General features: G+C 40.1%; 1 protein-coding gene across 2 annotated transcripts; it reads left to right on the top strand.

Moving 5' to 3' along the window:
* Positions 1 to 154: 154 nt before the first annotated feature.
* PROS1 (protein S) lies at positions 155 to 22,161 on the top strand. 2 transcript variants are annotated; one of them, XM_082279447.1, is made up of 15 exons: positions 155 to 267; positions 3,961 to 4,118; positions 4,539 to 4,563; positions 4,867 to 4,953; positions 6,211 to 6,333; positions 6,462 to 6,584; positions 8,391 to 8,516; positions 10,531 to 10,652; positions 12,451 to 12,569; positions 13,998 to 14,187; positions 14,847 to 15,014; positions 16,031 to 16,199; positions 16,648 to 16,796; positions 17,511 to 17,724; positions 19,838 to 22,161. In XM_082279447.1, the coding sequence occupies exons 1-15, from the start codon at positions 198 to 200 to the stop codon at positions 19,981 to 19,983; spliced, it is 1,989 nt and encodes a 662-aa protein (XP_082135573.1). In that variant the 5' UTR covers positions 155 to 197; the 3' UTR covers positions 19,984 to 22,161. The 2 variants fall into 2 exon arrangements, with proteins under 2 accessions (XP_082135573.1, XP_082135574.1); XM_082279448.1 differs by lacking the exon at positions 8,391 to 8,516.
* The last annotated feature ends 720 nt before the right edge of the window (positions 22,162 to 22,881 follow it).

Genomic DNA, 22,881 nt, shown 5'->3' with positions numbered 1-22,881 from the left:
GCGACCCGCCCGCGCCCCCGCGGCGCTGTCCCCGGCGCCCTGGTGACGCTCCCGCAGGGCAGCGCTGCCCGGACACGGCCCAGCCTCCCCCTCCCTTGCGCCGCTGCCCCTCCCTCCCGCCCCCAGAGCCTCGCCCGGCCCCGCAGAGCAGCAGCCGCGCAGTCCCGGCGCCCGGTCCCGGCCGCCCCCCGGTAGCGATGAGGCCGCGGGGCCCGCGGTGCCTCCCGCTGCTGGCGCTGGCCATCGCCTTGGCCGAGGCGGCGACCTGTGAGTGAGGCGAGGCGAGGTGGGGGGGGGGGGGGGGGTGGGCGCGGGGCCGTGTCCCGGAGGGGCGAGGGGCGGCCCGGAGCGGTGCCGCGGGGCGGGCAGCCCTTCCCGGCCGTCCGGGGCATCGCGTCCGCCCCGCTCGCTGCGTGCAGCCCCTCGATCCCGCGGCGTCCGGCGGCGGCTCCTGCCGCGCAGCCGAGCTGTGCCTTGGGTCGTGTGCGGCTCTGGAGCTGTTGGCGGCCGCAGCGCAGCTCAGCCGCCCACGGGAACGTGTCTGCACAGGGAGCTTGGTTCCCTTGCGAGAACAACCCTCGGTGGATCACGGTCTACTCAGAATCTGAGTGGCTTTGTTGCAGTCCGGGCAAGCGGCCCTGAGCCTTTTTATAACTTCACACCTCTCACCCTAGGTAAGAGCTAATTGCTCTCACCGATAAAAAAAAATAAAGTCTTCTGCCTTTGAGACAAAAGTCTGAGGTTAATAATGAAAGAAGACAGTGTATCTGAAACAAGCAGAATTGCAGCTCAACATAAGTCTGTTTCTGACCTGTTTTACTAATGATTAAACAGGCAGAAGAGAAACCTAATGTTTACTATTCTGTGAAGTGCTAGGGTTTCTGGCTTAGGAAGGGAGCAGTATCAGAAGCTGAAAGTTCATTTCATAACATTTTTAACAGGTCCTAAAAATAAATCTTCTAATAAATATTTCATAATGATCTTTTCTCCTGTTTTCATCACGTTTTTGGATCCAGTTATCTTCTCCATTGCATACCTTGTCATTTTTCGTAACAGCAGGAAGTAGGCTGTCCTGCTCATCCAAAACTTCTGCAGTCCATATTGTCCAGTTTCCTATCCCTGGCTCTGAACAGTGCCAGGGATTTATGGAATAGTGGTGGGGGAGAAGGGGAAGAAGAGAAAACAGCTTAATAATGCAGCTCATACCATTCAACAATCATAAAGTTGCTTCTGCAAGCCTTAGTGTAGTTAGATTTGGTCAGACATCAGGGGAGGGACACATTCTGGAGAAGGTGCAGATAAGTATTGGTGGCTGATTTAATTTTGCTGGCTGCATAATGTCACTGATGAGCATTTCGGGATACTCTTGTCACTGGAGTTACAGACCTGTACAAACAAGATTGTGCCACTTCCTTCAGTGGCATCGCTTCTTACTCAGTTTTATTCAACAGCCTTCCTTGGCTGGGGCATTAGGTAAGCAGCTCTAAATTATGTTTAAGTGGCCCACTTATAGCAGGTTTATGGTTGCATCTGCACAACAGAACAGCTGTAAGAAACCAGTGAATCTCATCCTCTCCCACAGTTTTTGTTTTTCTTTTTTAGTACCATCACTTCTAGATGCTTGATAAGCATTCACTACACAGTGTCTGTACACCACCTCTGGAAATTGTAAGGCTCTGGAGCAGCACAAGGCTTCAGTGATCCCTAAATGAAGCACCCCGAGTGCATTAAGGGTTAACTTGGTTTGGCAGGGTCAGAAATAGGCTGGAGTTTCCTGTAATCAGACTGGCAGCAGCAGCAGCAGTCAGGATTTTTTGTTTCTGATAAAGGTCCTATCAAAGTCTTTGTAATTAAAACACAGATGAATAAATACACTGCTAATTCTGTGCATGGGGATTGAAATACTTACATTAAAAAAACATGGAATTCGCTTTGAGTTACATATTTTACTTAAACTCAGAACTCATAGGAAGTCAACTTAGGAGAAGGATAAACTCCTCTGATGCAGGGGAAAAGACCTGTTCCTATTACCCCGCTGTAAAGACAATATGAAGTAAAAAGTGTTGCATCTGTTTGTACACAATTGAAAATTTCTTGTCTTTTATTTGCTGTAAACCTGTGTGAAAATGACAATGATAAAGGTCAAAACAAGATGGTTTAAAGTGAGCTGTGAATCAGGCCTCATCTACACCACAGAGCCTCTGCCCCAAAGCTGTGTCAGCATGCTTGTGGGGGTAGAAGTCTCCCATGGACATAAACCCAGCAGGTATAGTACCCAATATTCCTGGTTTTGTTGTCATTGCTTTTGCCTCAGAACAGATGATCTTTCTGTGTCTTTCTTATTAGTGAAAAATGAAGCATTTCTTCTAATTAATTGACACTTCTTTCACTTCTAAGCAACTCGCTGGTTGCTCTCTGAGATAGAGGAGTGCTGCAAAACCTTGGAGGTGAGCTGTGGTACATCCACCTTATGCTCAGGAAATCTTATTTATTGCCTTACCAGAACAGTTAATCTGACCACAATGAAAGCAAATAGATTAGTTTGTTTTTACAAGCTCAGGCCACATCAAATTCAGTTAGGATCCTGCAACACAAAGGTTTCTTCAGGTCATTATCCAGTGTTGCAGCACTTCAGAATGCTTCAGTTGTGTTCCCTGTCACTTGATGGAGACCTTTAACGTGTTTAGGAGAGTTTGGTTTTAGTCAAATCTGTCACCTGAAAGCCATTCTCCATTCAGGCTCATTAGCTGCTCTTTCTAGTCAGCTTCCTAAATTTTTTTTTTTCCTGTTAGTGCAGAGAAACTGGGAGCTCTTCTCTGGCACCTGGCTGCTGGTGTGGCTCATGAAGGTGCTCTGGGCAGTACTGGATTGACTGGTGTGGCTCATGAAGGTCTCTGGCAGTACTGGATTGACTTTGTCTGCTTGAATGGCTCTTTTCTGTGGAGCTGGGATGAATGTGTATGGCCACCACACCGGACTGGCACTGCAGGTGTCACGACCCTCACACAGTTGGACTGCTCTGAAAGGTTAAGTTGTGCAGAGGCTGATGAAGGGAGGGCAGGTGTAGAAGTGTGGTGCTCCCTAGTTAACATCTGTCATCTACACTTTTTAACCCAGTCAACTGGACTTCTTCCAGTCGTGCTCATCCATTTGTCTCTTGATCACAAGCTATATCCAAAAATTAAACCAGGCAGTCTAATCTAGTGGCTGTTCCTGGAGAGTTGTGGGCTCTGCAAAAAACATTGAAGCAGACATTTTTTATTTTTAGTGTCATTTCTCAGTGTTCACCATTTGTTGGCTGTCGCTAAAATGACAATAACCAGACACGTGAAAATTTAGTAACAACTCATGCTGGATCTGAAATATAAAAGCGGGCTAGGATTCTGTTTTACCTTGTTAAATGTGAATGTATTTATAGGTTGTCTGCCTTGATATTCCCAGGATTTCATTCTCACCTTTGTCTTGTTCTTTATCATTCTGAAAAATAAAATGGCTTTTATTTTAATTACATATAACATGTAACCTGACTTTTAAGACATAATTTTGGTCTCATATAAATAGGATCAGAATATTTGCTTGCAGATCACTGAAACAGGTGATATAATCAGCTTTTTTTATCTACTTGTTAGTTACAAATCTGGCTTTGTAATAACCATAATCTAAAAAAATTATAATCTTGTCCTGAGTATGACACTTAAATTGTGCTTCAGGCATGGATGCTATTAAGGATTAATAGCACAGATGAAGGATTAAGGATTTTTTGATCAGAAACAGCTCCCACACACAGAATCCTAGAATTTCTTGCTTGCATTTTACAAAACGATAGCAAACATCAACTCCTGACTAAGCATTTAGTTCACAATTTTGTGTTAGATTCTCACATTTGCTCGGTGTTTACTGCATTTTTCAGCTGCTGCAAAAGGAGATAAATAATGACAGAGTTGCTTTGTTTCTCCCAAGTTTTATCCCAGCAGTATGCCTCTCAGTTCCTGCTGAGGAAACGGCGAGCAAACTCTTTCATGGAAGAAAGTAAGAAGGGAAATCTAGAAAGAGAATGCATTGAAGAATTATGCAATAGGGAAGAAGCCAGGGAAATCTTCGAAAATAATCCTGAAACTGTAAGTATTTCATGAGTATCTATGGCATAGTGAGTAGTTCTTTGCGGAGGGAAAGAGAAGAAACACGTAGAATTCACAGCTCCCAGTAACATCAGGCAAGCTCCTCCCATTTAAAGAGAAAATTTTCAAAGTACTTTTGACATCCAATTCTATTTCATTGCCTTCATTTTGCAAGTGTCCAATTCAGTGTCGAATTTTAATCTCTCCACTGAGTCTTGTGTGTATTAAATAATCTTCTGCTTTAGCCCAAATAACAGTGATACAGAAAACCAGGCCTATATTCTGTGACTCAAAGTAACTTTTTTTTTCTTTTGCAGTTATAATACCAATATACTTTAGAATATATTCAGTGATGTGTTTTGCTGTAATTTTATCTACCTGAAATTTTTCTTAGCCTTTATTTTTCTTTTCTTTCTGCAGGAGTATTTTTATCCCAAATATTTAAGTAAGTACAAAAAAACCCCTAAACAACTCTAGTGTATGATTCAGTGATGCTCTCATTTGGATAATACTGGTTTAGTTGTTCTGCCCCTAGCACTGGGATGATTTCCACACTGATTATAATGGTGCTGAGATCCTCACAGAGGCACTCTGAAGGTTGGGCTGTAATCAGCTGTCCTTAACATGCCCAGACCAGTTTTGTAACTCAAGCTGTGAGAACAGGCTCTTTGAAGATGCCATGCAGCAAATGGTGTAACTTCAGTGCGTGTTTGGACCCTGAGCTGATTGTGGGGCTTTGCATTTGCAGGCTGCCTTGCCTCCCATCGAGCAGGGGTGTTCAGGGTGGCCGCAGTCACTCCAGACTCTCCAGCTGACCTGAGGGCTTGTGTCAAAGGTAAGTGCTGATGTTGGAGCACACAGCGGCTAGAAAGCAGTTCACAGAGACACAACAAGAGACAAATAACCATTTAATTCAGGCAGACTCAATAATCTAAACCAGAAATTGACCAAAAAATGTGAGGTGAGACAGAGCATTTCCAGAGAAAGCAGTTTAAGTGACTGCTTTTAACTTTTAGAAAGGAACATAATTAACTGCAAAACAGAAGGCAGAGTTCTTGTGCAAACAGATGTGTCCTACACCAACCCACCAATGTTCCCCAGTGTGTCCTCTGTACTCTACCACATCTCTAACAGTTATGCCAAATTCTTTGCCTCTAGGAAGTCACGTTCTGCCAGGTAGGGTAAGAAGTTATCTTGTTAATTGTCTTTTCTACCACTCTTTGGCCCATAGTTCATTAACAGCTGAAAACTTCAAAATTAAAAAAAAAAAAAAAATCAAAATATTATCTGGAACACAGTCATTGCTTCCAAACAAAAGGCCACAGAGCATGAAACTTGGGGTGTTTCTCAAATGTTTTATTTTTATGCCTATGCGTTCACAGGTCCAGAATTGTGTTTTTTCTAATAAATTCACAAGAAGCCATTTTTACCATACTCCCTACTCCTATCTCTCTAAACCTCCTAAACTTCTACAGCCTGGTTATATGAAAGAAACTTTCAGTTAGTTTGAATAGGAATATTTATCTCTGATGCTTTTTGTCATTCAAAGCAATGGAAGGCAAAGAAAATCCTTAATAATGACACTGAACGTGGTCATTGCTGAACATGTTTTCCAGATCAGTTTATAATAGTGCAATAAATTGCCAGTTTCTCTATGTGACCACTCTTGAATACAAACTCAACTCTCTAATACTGAATTTTTGAAACTTTGATCTTTCTAGTGAAATTTGTGGTAATATGATGGGAGCAGAGCGCTGTTCTTTAGAAATTGAAATGTATCCTTAAAATGTAATGAAAATAGTATCAAGTCTGGTCACTAATGCAGGAATTAGCATGATTTAGCAAGTAATTTGTCTTCTAGTTGTTTTCTGCCTGACAGAGTACTGGTGGCTGTGTATGTTCCCAGTCACTTAAAAATTCTTGCTGAGAAAATGAGTAGCAAGATTGTTGTGGGTGTGCTTGACATTATTCAATCAAGACCTTTCCTGTTTCATGACAGGTACCTGTAGGAAGAGAAGGAGAAAGATTAAAGTGATTCTTGAGAAGAAATAACCCCAAATAACAAGGATGTTCCATGTTTTCCATCCCACAGAAATTTCAAACCAGTGCAGCCCTCTGCCATGCCATAAAGATGGATACAAGGATTGCATAGATGGACAAGCCAAGTACACCTGTGTCTGTAAAGCAGGATGGAGAGGAGAGAACTGTGAGGAAGGTACAGTCTTCAATCTCAAGTGATGTTGGTTCTCAGAAGCACAATTACATTTCTACTATTGAATAGTCTTTGCAGCTGGTCAATGGATGCCTTCCTCTCAGCAGAGTTTTATTGCCTTTTCTTTGTAGATATAAATGAATGTGAAGACTTCAATGGAGGCTGCAGCCAACGCTGTTCCAATTTCCCTGGGAGCTTCCGTTGTTTATGTGAAGATGGCTACTTCATGCATTCCAACAAACGGGATTGTGGAGGTAGGGAGACTTCAGGGGAACATCTTTCCATGCCACCACATTTCCTGTTGGCTAGAGAGAGGGAAGAGTTTGATCCAATAGTTCCATAAATGCTCTTGCATTGCCTCTGAAAGATGCAATCCTTCTTTAACTTGGCCACTCCTTCCTTACACACTGCAGGCATATGGGCAACCAAATAATGAACCAGATCAAGAAGCAAGGAAAGAAAGAGAAAAAGGCCACAGATGAGATTCTGCTTTATTACTGGAGCTCCATATAGCTTGTTTTAATCTCTTGCCAGATTCACATATCCTTTAAGCATGCTGAAACATGAATCTCAAGTGATGTGAATAGCTGATACTGTTACCTTGGAAATCCTCTCTGATAAGCACTGGTTTAGGCTGAATCACTCCTAATTAGCTGTGCTGCTCTTTCTGCAGTTCATTGGAGAAGAAACTATTAATGAATCCAAAAATTCTCTTAATGGGGAGAATGATTTTTCTTTGATTCACCCAGCATAATTTTTTCTGTACATGCTTGTGTCTGCTATTGGTCATGACCTGAATGCTTCATTCCATCTCAGATGAAGACTGTGTATTGACATAATTAGCAATTCTTACTGCATAGTTAGAAAAAATTGCAACTTTATTCCATTTTAATGTCATATTTTATTACCAAATTATGACAACATGTTGTTTTGGATAATGTCAGATAATTTAAGAGGCTAAACTTGATGACCGTCTTCCACTGTGACTTTCTTTAGTCTATATATTTTTCTGAATTAATGACTTCCAAAGAAATGCCAGAATAATAGAAGATTGTGGGTTTATGAAAAAAGGCAAGCAGATAAACTGGTTAGAACCTCTGTAGTTCTTGGAAAGATACTGGGAAATCTGATAAAAAAGTAATCAGAGATAAAAATAGACCAATATATCTTAGTTGCTGAGTGTTAATCATTTGATAAACTGCATTCAAGTATTTTATTGTATCCAACTACAAAGTTAAACAACCAAGAATTTGGAATACACTTACTATCTGTAGAAAAGTAGTCCAAATTCAGGGCAGCTTTGACTTAGTAATGTTGCTGGAGTCCAAGCAAGCCAGTGACAGAGTCTGTTCTCCCTGGGCAGAGCCTTTTCTGCAATTGCTACAAAACCACAGAAAAAATCAGAATGATCCCTGCATTCACAAGTGGGAGTGAAGTACACCAGGGATCTGGTATTTTTCCATCTCTAGGACACTTAATAAGATTGATACTGTACCCTGAATCCAGTTGTCACATCTGCATTGGGAAAATGACACTGAAAAATTGGGAACAAGACAGAAGATAGACACTAAAATGGTTTGAGGGATAGAGAGACAGTGAGGGGCTTGAACACCTATCAGCATATGCAGTTAAAAGAAAACTGACATGAATTGATTGTAGCATGGAAGAACCTCTGGTCGGATTGTTTCTTGTCTTTCTGGATGTCTAAGATAGGATTTTATTATGCCATCTGGTTTAGTTTATGGAAAATCTGCAGCCTGTTTCTCTCTCTGCCTTTCTGGACATGCATCCCTTTCCCTGGTACCTGCAGAAGGCAGGAAGGGATGGGAAAGATAGGCAGGCAGAGAATTTTTTCACTGGGGACATGCAGAAGTGTCTTCTACAGCCCTCTGGAAATCTTTCTGGCTGTAGCTCTAGTCTACTCTGACAGCACGGTAGGCCTGCCAAGAAAAAGCCAGTTTGCCAGCCTCACTCAGTTTGCACAGTGTTGAATAAGGTTGGGAAGCAAAATGGTGTGCAAGAGTGGGACTTGTTTTTTAATAACTTGATTGTGTTTCTAGATATAAATGAATGTGTGCTACACCCAAACATCTGTGGGACAGCCATCTGTAAAAACACCCAGGGGAGATACGAGTGCGAATGTCCAGAAGGCTACACATACAATTCAACTTCCAAGAACTGTGAAGGTGCATCTTCACCCCCAGCTCCCCCTTTTCATCTCTTTCATCTTCCCCTTTTCTTTTTTCGATCCACTGCTATACCAAACTTAGCATCTCATCTGCTGCTGTATTTATTAATCATTGTATTCTTTATAAATTAATTGTTCATTAGGTTGTCAGGCTATATTACATGAAAGCATGGCAGTTCTCTAAAGATTTTTTTATAAAGACCTCAAATGTCAAATGAAACTATTCCTAACTATCCAGAGAAAGAGCTATGGAAAAAGGAGCTGCTCCAAAAGAATCTTTCCTGAAATGAAAATCTGTTATTAAAAATTTCTTAAGTTCTGTAACAATTATAGCAAAGTTGAAAAGTATTGATAGCTAGCAGTGAAGTAGCAGGAAGCCACTCATACAAAGATCATAGTAACTTCTCAGGTGTTGAAAGTATTTGCATATTTATCTTAGAATGTGTTTTATTTCTCTTTGCTTGTTAAAGCATCAGAAATTCAATTTCAGTTGTAAACAGATATGAAAGCTCTTGAGAGTTTTACAGTGAAGAATCTTCTACACTGTCACTTTAGGAATAAACTGTCAGTGACTGGTTTTTATTTTAAAAGCTGCCTTGTACTACTGCTCAAAAGGACACAGAAGCAGCTTCTTGCTGGCCGTGAATCTTTTGCTCCATGGCTTTTCCTGCAGGTCTCTTGTGACAAAGCTTTGCACAGTGGCACTGATTACATATCCAGGTGCCAGCTCTTTGTCCAGTTATTATGGGATTAAAACACTACTGACCATTTCCTGTTTCTGTATGCACCGGAGTGAGAAAAACTTCACAGTAATTAGTTCTTACTCCTTTTAGGATTTCCTTCAGGTAAATTCAGTTTGATGCAACCCATGTAAGTGTTGTGTTTCTGCTGGGGCTTGGATTGCAGGAGGTTGCAAGACGAGGGCATTCCAACAGGGAAAGTCTTACCTCCCTAGCAGGGAGATTACGCTGCTAATCTTTTAGACCTTGTTTTAACCACATTAAATGAGTCACCAAATCCTGTCTAAGGACAGGATTGTGCAGCATGACAGGAATGTAGCCTTACAGAAATACTAAATGACATGAGCTTTTCATTGTCATATTGCTTGTAGGTGGCTAAATTCAATTATGCTTGTTAGAAAAATGGAATTTGCAGGCATTTATGCACAGCTATCTCTATGATGACGGATACTCTTAGACTGGAACAGAAGAGGGTTTGGTTTCTTTTTCCTTACCTCTCTTCCTCCAAGCAACAAGAAAATTAAAAAAAAAAGAAAAAAGGTATTTTAGTCTTAAAAACCCCCCAAATTTAAATGCATGCATTGGTACAAAAATTTTTATTCCCACTAGAATGGCTATTTGTTTCAGAAGAAATGGTGCATTTTCTTTAATCTGAGGCCTAAATCACCCCCATTGGACTCTCTTGTCAAGGAGAGATTTTGTTTGTGTCTGTATTAGAAATGTAAAATTTACATTGGCCTTTCATTTCTAATTTTTTTATTTTGTACAACCTACTAAATAGAAAATGAAGTTCTTTTAGTTGGTTTAACTTATTTTAAACTCAAACCAGACTGTTGTTCTCTGCAAACAGATGCTGTCTGAAATGTAGGTATTTATGAGATTATGTTATTTTAAAAGATATTTTGCCCTGAGGTTATTTGGGGTTTATATTAATAAAGCACATCCTTTCTTCTCATACTTGCCATAGATACTTTTAATAATCCAAGCTCTCATTGCATCTTATAAGGGAAGGAAGAGATCTGACCCAGAACGGGATTTGTGCCATCTGTGGCAGCAACTTACGAGGTCTCTCACTAATTCAGCTACCTTATGCCTCAAAAATCAGACCAAATAGTCTCCAGCTCTGCCCTCCAGGCCTCTATCAGATTACTAAATCACCTTTTGGATTCATGTTATTCCAGAGAATCTCTCTTGTCCATTTTTCTGTTAATTTGTGTTAGTTTTCAGTCTGTGCCATGAATAAATCTTTCGGTGTGCTTCCATTTCCCCTAGATATTGATGAATGTGCTGAAAATATTTGTGCTCAACTCTGTGTGAACTCACCAGGAAGTTATAGCTGCTATTGTGATGGCAAGAAAGGGTTCAAGCTCTCTAAGGACATGAAGAATTGTGAGGTAAAACTGCTATGTAAAATTCCATATGGAAAATCACAAAGTTGGGTATTTCTTGATGAGAGGGTAGCTTAGATTAAGGAAAATAGGAAGCTATTTGAGAACTGACTAAAAATTCCTGAGAAAATACTGGAGATTCTGATCTATGGTTTGGCTCCCAAAGAAGCAGGGATTTGGATGCCACTCAGTTCATGCATGCTCATTTACAGGAGTCCTGTCAGAAGCAGCTTGCTTTAGCCAGGCATCTTTATTCCCTGCTGCTTCCAAAATAAGCCTTGGCTTTCTGCTATCAAACAAATAATTCCTGTTCAGCCTACTCAGAGACAGAATGTTCCTTCTGTCCATATGTTCCCAAGTTTTCCTTAGGCTGTGCAAAAGTTTTCACTCACTATTTCAGAATTACTCTATTTGGATTGAAAAAAACCCTGGATTGTTTTCCACAGTTCTCATCTGCCATAGCTTAAGGAAAAGCACTCAGTAATACTTGCCAATTGGAGAACATGTTGCAGCCAAAAATCGGCTGCTCTTGATCCATTTGAAAATTTCCACTTCTTAGGAGCAGAAAGTTTGAAGCTCCAGAGAATCAGGATTCAAGGATTGAAGTCCAAAGGTTTTTTTGTAAGTGGTTCTCTGTGTATACTTTGAAAACTTCAGGCAGTCTGAGATGGTATGTGAAGTGAGCTCAGATAACTGCCAACAATAAAACACTTCTAACAACAATAAAACACTTCTAACAAAGTGTAACAAAATTTGGCTTAAACTGCAGGAACAAGATCTGACACAAGTTCCAGCATCCGTGTATTGGGTCTGGTTTGTACTCTCTGAAATTTAATGCCTGAACAACAATGTGCAGTCATTCTATTTCATTTTGCTCATCCTTGAAATGGTGACATATAGTGAGGCTGGAAGATGCTCTTATTTTCAGTACTGTTCAAAAGTGATTAATTCTCTATCTGGAAGTTAGTTTCATGCCTTCTAATTGCAAAAAAAAAAAAAAAAGAGTTTAAAATATATTCAATCTAAAGCTAAAAATATATTCAATCTAAAGACTACTGACATCAGAAGCCATGAAATAAGTAGCCATAAAATTAAAGATGAGCACCTGTACGTTTAATGGAACTGCTGCGTCAGGAATAGCAAAGTCAGAGCAGAAAACACTCGCAGAATATTTTGAGGGATTCACATTGGATCAAAGAGACTTTGAGACTCCTACTTGTCCATGAGACAAGTGCTCTAAACCCATTCTGGAGGAGTCTTCCCACCTGTCTCCACACACAGTGCATACAATAAATGTTATTGCTGGATAGAAACATGTTTGAAATTTCAAGTAGGTGAATACTGGAAAGAATAAGCACTGTCATTTTTCAGTTTAACACAGTCTTCCCAAGATACAGCTCTGGTGCATTCCCTTCTAACACCTGAGCAGGTTTAGATTCTGCAGAACTTTAATAATGGAGCTTGGTAGTTCCCTAGAAGGTGGGTGTCATACCCCTGGTGAAAGAAAAGATCCTGAGGGAAGATTGGAATTCTTAATTCAAAAACTAAATATTTAAACATTAGTTTCAATCCACCAGAACTTTCTGTCAACCTGAATTGTCTTCCAACACTTTAAATAGTGGACATATCAAGCAAAAGCAAAACCACACAGCTTCATTTGTACATAGGTATTCAAGTTTAAAAAAACCCCAGAGGTAAGCCATTACTTTAAAAAAATAAAAATGACAGACTAGCAGTCAGCAACAGGAGTTGCTTCATAAGCTGTCACAGTGCATTTACAGCTTTTTTTCTCTACCATTTTCAGTCTGTTACTGAGTGCATCCCACTGAACCTTGAAAAGAATTACCAACTGCTTTACCTGGCAGAGCAATTTATAGGAATTCCTGTTCTCTACTTAAAGTTCAAACTGCCAAATGTCACAAGGTAAGCATTTGCTATTGATAAAAATATGCATTGGAATGACAGACATTTGTTTCCATTAATTTTCTGAGGGTTTAGGAGGAGTGCAATGCATGCATAAATTATATCACCATCTCCTCCTTGGTTAAGATACCTTTATATGATGAATGAATGAATAGGAAGGCATTTAGAATTATCAACATAAAATTCAGAGCTGGTGTGAAAATAGTTACAGAGTAGCTTCCAGTTGCACACGGGAATGGCTTTAGTTTGGATGTTGCTGCTGCTTCACCCCTGCTCTGCATAGAAGCTGTGCATGCTCTGCCCATCCTGCTGAGCAATAAAATCAGGTCGTTGCCCCCCCTGCCCTTCCCTGGGCTTGCTTTCACACACAGAGTGTTCCAAGGACACCCACAGAGCACAGTACCTTGTCTAGAGCACCAGCTGTATGATTTTCTTTACAGCTGTCACAGCAATTGCCAGTGGCACTGACCCCTTTATTGCCCTTGGACTTCCTTGCTGCAGCAGCCGAAACTGCTGTGTTCCCTGACTTACTGACCAAACAATGTGAAGGTAACAGGAGCAGCAGCTGTTGAGCTGGTGATCCCCAGAGCCTCAGGACCGTACAGAAGGACATAAATACTGAGAGCTCTTTCCTCTGCCACTGTTCAAAGTTGACCAGGCACTAATGCTGTCCTGGAAGACCTTTCTGAGATGATAAATGTTTGAAGTCTGGTGTAAATACAGAGTAGTTTTCGGTGCATCTGGCGAGGGACAGCCCCATCTAGGGGACACAGAACAGCACTGTGAGGGACAGCGACCCCAGTTCTGAATTACAGCTGTTTTAGCCAACCCCATCTTCCAAATGTTCTGCTTTCTCCTTCCACCCTTAATCTATTTGGTCTAGTCCCAAACTGTTTTTTACTCTACTTTCTTCTCTTCCACTGCACAGTAAATCCTAATTTTGCTATATACACACATTCAACCTAGATCCAGACAACAAATCCTCAAATGAGAAAATGGCATATAAAAGGCGGAGTCAATTTCTAGCTTATAATTCTTTCATGACAACATTTGGCAGCCCAGTTGTACTGAAGCACGTCCTATTTTGTCTGCATTGCATCCCTACAAAATGCAGCAGGAATATTACATGTATCTCTTTACTCAGGGGAGTAGGATATTCTTCACAAGGAAAGCTCAGAGTGGATTTGGGAACAAGGTTATTTCAAGTCCCAGGTCAGGGTGTTAAGCTGAAAACTTTCCACTGGATTTGGGTGAACAAGGCTTATGTTCTGTTCTGCTTTTGACTAAGTATGCAAAAATCACAATTGCTCAGATATAGAGAATTTATTATCTGTGAACCTTTCTCTAACCCTACTAATGAGTTACCGTAGGCTATTCAGTATTTCACCTTTCCTGTCTCCTTATTAAGATTCCTTCTTCACAACTCAGATTTACAGCAGAGTTTGATTTCCGGACATACGATGCAGAGGGGGTTATCCTGTATGCAGAATCCCTGGACAAGTCAGCATGGATCCTGCTTGCTCTTCGAGATGGAAAGATTGAGATTCAATTCAAGAATGAGTTTGGAACAAAAGTCACCAGTGGAGGCAAAGCCATTAATGATGGGCTGTGGCATATAGTAAGTTGGATTTTCTTCTCCCCTTCCCTTCCTTTTACTCTCTATGGGCACATGCTGATAAATAAAGTAAGGAGAAACTGAGCAATTACTGAAAGACTTAAAATGATGCACTCAAACCCCAGATTTAAAAACCAACTGAGAAATGCACAGAAATGCCTTGCATCAGGAAATTCTGCTACCTTTTAACAGCGAAGGAAGAGATAATTACCTCCAGCTATTGACACAGCAATGATTAATTTAAAACATGAAAAGGAAAATGGCAGAATATTCAAAATTGATTGCATGGTCAAGTGCACAGTTATTGGATACTGTGTGTTTAGAGCAAGTTTTACATCTGCTAGACCAAAAGTGCATCTTGTTCTTCAAGCCTTCATACCTGAGATGAAAACCCTTTCTGACTTACGCCATCCACATAGCACACCAAATTATTCACATCAGTTAGATTTTGTTTGTTATACTCCTGTGAATGTCCCTGAATATGGACAGTTGTTCTGCATCAAGTTTAAATACAATGTACATAGTGACTGCATTAAAACTATTTTCCAAGGTAGATATTTAAAGAAACATTAGTCATGCTTCATAGGGCTTATGTAATTATTATTTAATATAGTCTACATTTCTGTGTGTGTATATATGTAATTATTTGTATTTTATTCCAGATATCAGTTGAAGAACTAGAACACAGTATCAGTGTAAAAATAGCTAAAGAAGCTGTGATGAGTATTAACAGCCCAGGAACTCTGTTTAAACAATCCCAGGGTTTCTTGGAAACCAAGGTGTACATCGCAGGATTACCTCGCAGAGTGGGCAGTGCTCTTGTTAAACAGGTAATTAAATAATAATAAGACTAATATTGATTGATACTGCTCTGTTTGTTCAGTTTTGTGCTCCTGGGAGTCACAGAAAAAGCAAGCCTGGCACGGAAGCCATTTAGAAAATGAAAGTCTGGTTATTAAACCGCTGTTTTGAAAATAAACACGCGTGAAGCTTTGCAGCCTGCCTTCAGGAAGGTTTCATGTTTAAAAACATAGCACTTCTGGTCTAACATTTGAGAATTCTGTAGCCTGTTTCCTAATATAGCTTTAAGATGCCCTAAATCACCACCACTGCTGCTGAGAGTGCATTTCAGGGTGATTCATGTCCTGGTCCTGGCTTTTTCTAAGCTCAGAATAGGTGATGCATTCACTGTGCAGGCAGCACAGTGAGCTTTTGTTTTTACAAGGTTTTATAACAGCCCAGGCTGGACAAGGCCCATGATTCTTTCAGTCTCCCAAACTCAAGGAGTGGGTACAGTCAAGTTGTTGCAACTGTCTGCTTTACAGTGCAGGAGCCTTCAAACTAATTGGCAATCTAAACAGAGTTTAGATTAAAACAAAAAAATTTAAAAATCAATTTTTGTTCAAAAGTGAAGCAGAGAAAAAATTACAAAATAATAACATCCCATTATCCAATAGAAAACAATTCCATGAATTTCTTTGTACTTTGGTGTAAAGATAAAGCTTTGAACAAGGAGCATTGCTAGTGATGATTATCTTTCAGCTACAGAAACCCTGCTGTCATTTTGTCTAGGTCACAACGTGAGCTTCAAAAGTGGAAGCAATCTCTTTTTGTCCAGATCCCTGGCAGTAAAGTGGGAAAGGTTAAACCAGAAACGCCTTTTGAAGGCCGTGATACCAAATGCCTGCCATTTCTTTTTCTCCCAGCATCACTGCTGTAACCTGTGGCATTGATAAGACTGTTATTAACTACCCAGAAATAACTTGATATGTAAAATAATGCCTTATTATTAACATTTTAAAAACAACTTGGAACTCAAACCCCCAATGCTGTCATTGTGGTACAGATTAACCCTCGGCTGGATGGTTGTATCCGGGCCTGGAACCTGATGAACCAGGGACATTCAGGAGTAAATGAAGTTATTCAAGAAAAACAGAGCAAACACTGTTTAGTAGCAGTGGGGAGAGGATCCTTCTACCCTGGCACTGGAATAGCAGCATTCCAGATAAACTATAGTAAGTATTTTTCTGTCCCTATGGTTTTTTGCTGGACTGGTGATGGAACGGATGAATTGTTAAAAGGAAGAAAATTTAAAAAAAACCCACACAAACTCAGCTGTACACCACTGCATCCACCAGTGATTCCCTTAACTTCTGTTAGGAATTTGCTTGAATGAGAATTCTGATCCCAGTAGTGTCATCTATTCAGTTTCTGGAGTGCTTTACATTCAGAAGTTTATTTGCAAAGGTTGGTTACTATTGAAGATCCAGGATTAAAAGTTAGCTGGGGTTTTTCTGTTTTATTTGCTTGGGTTTCTTTAGAATTATAGTTCTTTCTGTAAGTTCCAAAATAAGCACTAATTTTTCCACAGTGGGGAGGAGATTAAAATACTAATTTTTAACTCCATATTAATTTTTCATTAGCAGATGGATTTACTAATTTCAATTATTCTCTTTAAAACAGATAATCTTGACAGTGCTGAAGATTGGCTAATAAATGTGACTCTGACTATTCGCCCATCCACAGACACTGGTGTTATGTTTGCCTTGGTTTCTAATGAAACAGTGCCTCTTGCATTGTCCATAGTGGACTCTAACTCCTCTGACTCACAGGTGATCTTACAATTCTCCTAACAGCTGCCAAGTCCTCCAGCTGGGTGAAAAATCAAACTAAAAAAAGCTACTCACACTTGCAGTGGAGCTGGTAGCCTTAATATTTTGAAAATTAGTTCATATAATAATGTTCAGAAAATATCTTTCTATTAATGATTGCTGCAGCAGTGACTAAGCACTAATCACTCATGCCAGGGAGATTACATTATGTAATCTTAGCTCAGATCCATTGCATCATGTTTTCTTTAACTTTTCTTTCCAAATGCACTGAGCAGAAAGGGAGCAGTGTATACAGTATATGGCATCATGTTAGTTCCAAATTATAAACACATTTTGTTGTCCTTGGGTTTTTACTGACATCCCTTTACATCAGCCATCCCAAGCTGGAGGATAATTATACACCATGGCTAATACAGTCTTTTTCCCAAAGTAAGAAGCTGTAGTGAGCACTTGGGTACCTTTAAAACTGTAGGTGAAACAGGATTTCACCTCAGAACTGTAGCCAAAGTTGTTCCCTGTAAAATATTCTCACTTATAAATGTAAGAGTGGCATTCATCATCAGAAGAGATGGTTACACATCAACTTTTCCAGCTGAAGGTACCAGTATTTAATATTCTCTTCTACTTGCAAGTATAACATGCACCAAAACCAAGTTAAATGATGTGTTAAAGTGACATGTGACATGTTTGGTGATCTGCCATTCTTCCATCCAGAAAATCACTGTGACCATTGGGAGCATCACTGTTGCGCAGCTGGAATCAAAGAAGTTATGTACCCCCAGAAAAGTGCAGGTTGGACTTCTAGTGACCAAACAGGAGCTTGAATTGGCTGTTGATTCACAGACAGACAGAAGCAATTCTGAGCAACTCTCAACTCTGCATCAAGCAATGATGGCAAATGTTGTCACCTACCTGGGTGGCCTGCCAGGTGAGGCCTGTTTCTTGTCATTAATTTGGTTATTTCTGCAAGCCTGATTGTATTCAGCCTTACCCAAGCTAGGAAAAGCCCACAATTATAAAAAAAAGAATGTTTTTTCCCTCAAGTGCCTCTTGTTTCCTCCAATCTTTTCAGCTTTGGAGGCAGCCAGCTTTTCAAGAGTAGCATTATTTGGCCATAACCTCTCTCCAGAGGTTTGAATTTGGTAAATGTCTTGATTTTTGGGTTGGGTGAGCATTACATGTTTCTGAAATGCCACCATCTGGCACAATTGAGGAACTGCATCAAAAACGTAAGAAAAGCAGGCATTTTTAAGTAATCCAAATGTCAGAAGTGCTGAAGGGGAAGTCAGGAATATGGTTTCAACAATTAAACTCTGGGCAAGAGATGACTGGCAATCTTTATGAGACCGAGAATGTGTTGAAGCAACAAATATTTTGTTCAAAGCAAGCTTCAAGTTAACAGTCTTAAGACATGCACAAGGATTATTTTGTCCAGGAAGTGTGGACATACTTATGTATAAATAGGCTGAATCAAGAGGGAAAAAAAGCGTTGCCCCAAGGGAGAAATATTCAAAACCTGAATTTAAACTTGAAAATTGCTAAAGGAAAGGTGCCTTGGTTACCATGTTACTACTGGTAGAGCTTTTCTGTCTCCTCTATTATTTTATGGAGAATGAATCACAATTCCTAAGAAAATGCTACGAATTTGACTGACATGTCTTGAATTGACAAGGAATGAGAATGAGTCAATGTTTACTTAGTACAGGTGGGTCAGCAGGTTAACAGAGCCACAGTAACTAAGATTCCAGTAATTTCTTGAGCCTCTTCATCTTTGTGATGATTAAATGATTCTACATTGCCAGCCACAGAGCAATTAACATCTTAAGAATGAAGAGCTTTCCATTATTCAGGCATCCCAAAGAGGTAAGTAGCAAGTATTAGTTACTTGCTGCTCCTTAAGTGTCATCTCTCAATTTTAAAAGGTTTGAAAGATATCTTAAAGATGCAAATTAACAAAATCAAACAAACAAACACCAACAAAAAACCCCTCTGTATTCAAAAACCCCGCGCATTTCATGAAGATCGTAAGTGCCCATTTTTGATATAACTTTCTACAAACTAGTAACAGTATTGGGAGCGTTCCCCTGTTAATTTAGCACAATCAGTGCAGGTTAAATGAAGCTTCCATGGTTCTGTCACAGCAGTGTTTTCATCACTGGAGGAAAAAAGCAGATGGGAACAATTCTGCAGTTCTGTTTGTGCAGTAGCTCAGCTTACAGCAAACTAAAAATCATGAGAAAACAACATTTCTTGTTCTTAAGATAACCAAGTTATTTCCTAAGGAGGGGTAGGGTGATTATACCTGAAAAAGAGAGGGTGCTTTTGAGCTCAGCTCCTCATCACCCTCATTCCAATTGCTGAAGGTGCTTGCATCACCTTAGGTCTACCTTGTCAAAAACCAGTTGTACCCTAAGACTTGAGAGCAATACCTGCTTGATTTTGTGCTTAACATATTGTTTCCTGGAAGCATATCCATGATCTAATGCTGCCCTAAGCCAAACAATGCCTAAATGAGCAGCAGATAAAGTGAGTCTTTCACAGAGAATTCACTTGGAAGCAGCAGTGAGGGAGCAGTAAAATGTGTGAAGTTCCCAGGGGTGTCCCAAGTGAGAAGCTGCAGATTTGAATCTAGAGTAGCTTCCTGGCAAAAGCAAGACAGTTCTTTGTGCGACCTCTAAACCCAGAAACATCTGTTTGTACCTCAGGACAACAACAGTGGGCTCCAAGAAACAAACTCTTGGTTCACTGTTGTTAAAACAGGAAAAGCTACTATGGAAAACATTCCTGGAGTTCGGTTTCTGGATGGGAACAGCTTTCTAATGCATATTTAACATTTTACTGGCCTTTCTCAGCTCTGCTGACTTGATCTTGATCTTAAAGAAAAAGGAGAAGAACTCAAGCGTTTCCTGCCAAATCACTCCTTTTCTCCCGTGACTAAATAACGGATGGGGAGTGGAGTATTCCCCATGTTTTGACTGATCTGAACAATCCATAGGAATTTGCATGCCTTGGCCTAACACACTGAATGTGTTTCTGTGCAGATGTTCCTCTGGGTGCTACACCAGTGACTGCTTTTTATAATGGCTGCATGGAGGTGAAGGTCAACAACAGGCAGCTGGATCTGGATGAAGCCATTTCCAAACACAATGACATCAGATCTCACTCATGCCCACTGATCATGCAGTAACCATTCAGATCTTAATTTAACTTCTTTCCTTTCAGATATAATTTGTGTAATTAGTCTCATGCCATAATGGAGCTTGCATTATTTCATGCAAGATGTGCCAGGGAAGTAAGCAGCAGCGTGTTTTTCTCCATTTTTATATATAATGGAGGAAAAAAACCCTCTCTGTTCAGGTGGAAAGAGACAATCAAGATCAAAATTCTGTAAAACATTCTTTTATATACATCAGTGGGAAATCTTAAAGTTAGATTTATCTTCCATGTTCATGCTATGTCCTTGACATTTTTTGCTTGGAGAGAAAGTTTAGGAATTTCTGTTTAGAAAGAATTTTACATCTTACTTTTCATATATCAGCACAAAGTTACAAGCTGCAAATAATTTTAATGTATTAGAATCTAAACCAAACCAGACTTATTACACTTTTTCAAGCATAACATGCAAAGAAAAGTCTCTACAGGTTTTGTAATATGTGCTTTTGGTAAAGGACAAAGTACCCTGGAATCTATAGCCCAAACTCTCTGTGAATATGTTTACAGGTTGTATCTATGTTGGTAAAGCAACTTCAAAATGGAAGTGTTTCTTTAAGTAGCTCAGTTTTTGAAAACAGCTTTGGTTATACTGGACCAGCTTTAATTTGTCTGTCTTTAGAACCCGGCTTTGGAGTTTGAAACGAGTTCTGGATCAGCTCAGGTCGTGTACTTTCAAAGTGGGTTAAAATACACCCCAGGCAATTTTGAAAAACAGAGGAAATGGCTTGAATGAAGGAGCTCTGCATCACAGGACATCAAACTGGAATTTGCTGAGTAAAACTAAGGAATTGCAGCAGATACTTCTTCCATCACATCACTGCTCAACATAAGCACAGTCTGATGATCCATCATATTCCCTTTATTTAGGGCAACCTTGCCTTCAGAGAGCTCCAGAACAGATTTGTGAGCCCTGCTGCCCTTGAAAGCCTAAATTTTGCAAGAAACGTCAGAATGTAAAGCCATATTCTGCTCAGCCAACTTTAATAAACCAACAGGTAATTAGAGAAGTACTGCTTTCCTCAGGTGGGCTGATTTCAAGCACTTCCAGTATTTCTTTAACATCCTGTGAGTGTTCTTTCCACTTCCAAGCTCATTTTCACACCACCAGAAACCTCCCTGCACAGCTCACCTGGTGGTTCTGTTGACCCCAAACCAAATAAATAGCAAGAGAATTGCTGTGAAGTATAAATATATCTTCTCATCCATCAAGCACAGAGACATTTATTTGCCAGTGTTCCTGACCACAGCTCTGCTGTCTTCACTTGAGACACTGAAAAGGAAATGGATGTCCAGAAGGATGGATTGTGACAGTATTCATTTGGAGGACTGCCTTTCTCCAGGGATATTCTGAGTGACATCAGTGGGGTTTCTTCCAGTGTTTAATGCAAGGGTTAATGCAGCAGAGCTGCAGAACCTGAGCCCATCTTTCAGTCTTATTGCTCTGGCTGAACTTTTTGGTAACTTCACTTCCCACTTGGGTAATGGAATACAGGATTTGCTCCCAACTTTCACCCAGTACAGCCTCCCAGTCTGCCCAGCAAGAAGCTGACACCCCGGGGCTAATTGCCATTAATACCTGTTCACTTTTCTAGGATGGCATGTACAACAAGTTTGCAATTCTGACTCCATGGAGGGGAAATCCTTTCCTGCAGTCATCCTTCCCTGCTTTTCCACCATCCCAGCACACACACACTGCATGCAGGTCTTAGCTGAAGAATAACTTGACTGAAACAAGCAGGTTTTGCATGCAAGGCAGAGCTGAATTGAGACTTTTGACGTCAAATAAACACGTGATCACTTTTTTTATAATATCTCTGTGGCACCCATTAATCCTGGAAAGCCCCTGGGTCCGACTCTGCCTGGTACAACAAGCAGAGAAAGTATGAGATGAAGAACACAAAGCCAAGTGTCATCAATGTTCTAAATGCTTATGGCCTGCAGGAACAAAAGAAAAGGTCTTTTGCTGTTGTTTTTTAGGGATTTTTTTAGGTTTTGTTTGTTTAAATGTAATAAATTGTATAGAAGTGAAATTAAAGGAGGAGCCAATCACTTTCTCACACACACACAGTTTCTCTTTGTTTTCACAGAATAATATTCTAGGGTTTTATAGTTAATAATGAAACCTCTGCACTTCTTTTTTAATGTAAAAGTGCCTCCCTATTGTAAGAATTAAATAAAGCAGCATTTGCAAGTTTCTTTTCAAGTTGTGTTTGCATGTCTTTGTTCATTTTTGCTGTACAAGGCTTGTTCCAGTAGTCAAATATCTTACTCAAGATATTCCCCAGCATCGAAGAGAACAATTGGCTCCAATTAAGATGGCATCCGAATAGGCATCCATACTCTCTAGGTAATTAAGTTTATTAATTGTTTAATATTACCTGAGGAAATAAGAGTTTGCTTAAAACTACATGTGGAAAAAAAGAAGATCAGGGCAAGTTACCAGTTCTGTATTTTCTTCTTCATCAGATGTATTTCATTGTATTTTTAGGTATAATCATTTCAGCAAAGGCCATTCAGGGTTTATACAGAACAGCTGGACCTGCTCTGCATTTTGAGCTCCTGTGCACTTGTGCTACAAATCCACATGTCCCAATTTCCTTGAAAGTGAAATCCAGTCCTGAAATTGGTTCTCAATTACATTACAGCAGTTTAGTTTACATGCTTTAATGCCTGCATGTTTTCTGGTACATTGAGGGCTCTTGATGCTCAAGATTGGCTCTAGAGCTGTCATCTTCAAAGAAAGAGAGGCCACGCTCATTTTCGTCGTTCTAGTCCTGCCTGTCACTGACTGGGGCACTGATGTTGGTCCTTTAACGTCATTCATCATACATATACACACTTAGTATTTTCTTGCCTCATAAATCTTTTTATA

The sequence above is a fragment of the Coloeus monedula genome, assembly GCF_965178545.1.
Source record: "Coloeus monedula genome assembly, chromosome: 3".
Taxonomy (NCBI): Eukaryota; Metazoa; Chordata; class Aves; order Passeriformes; family Corvidae; genus Coloeus; species Coloeus monedula.
The sequence above is the reverse complement of the archived record's forward strand: the minus strand, read 5'-3'. Positions and strand labels throughout refer to the sequence as shown.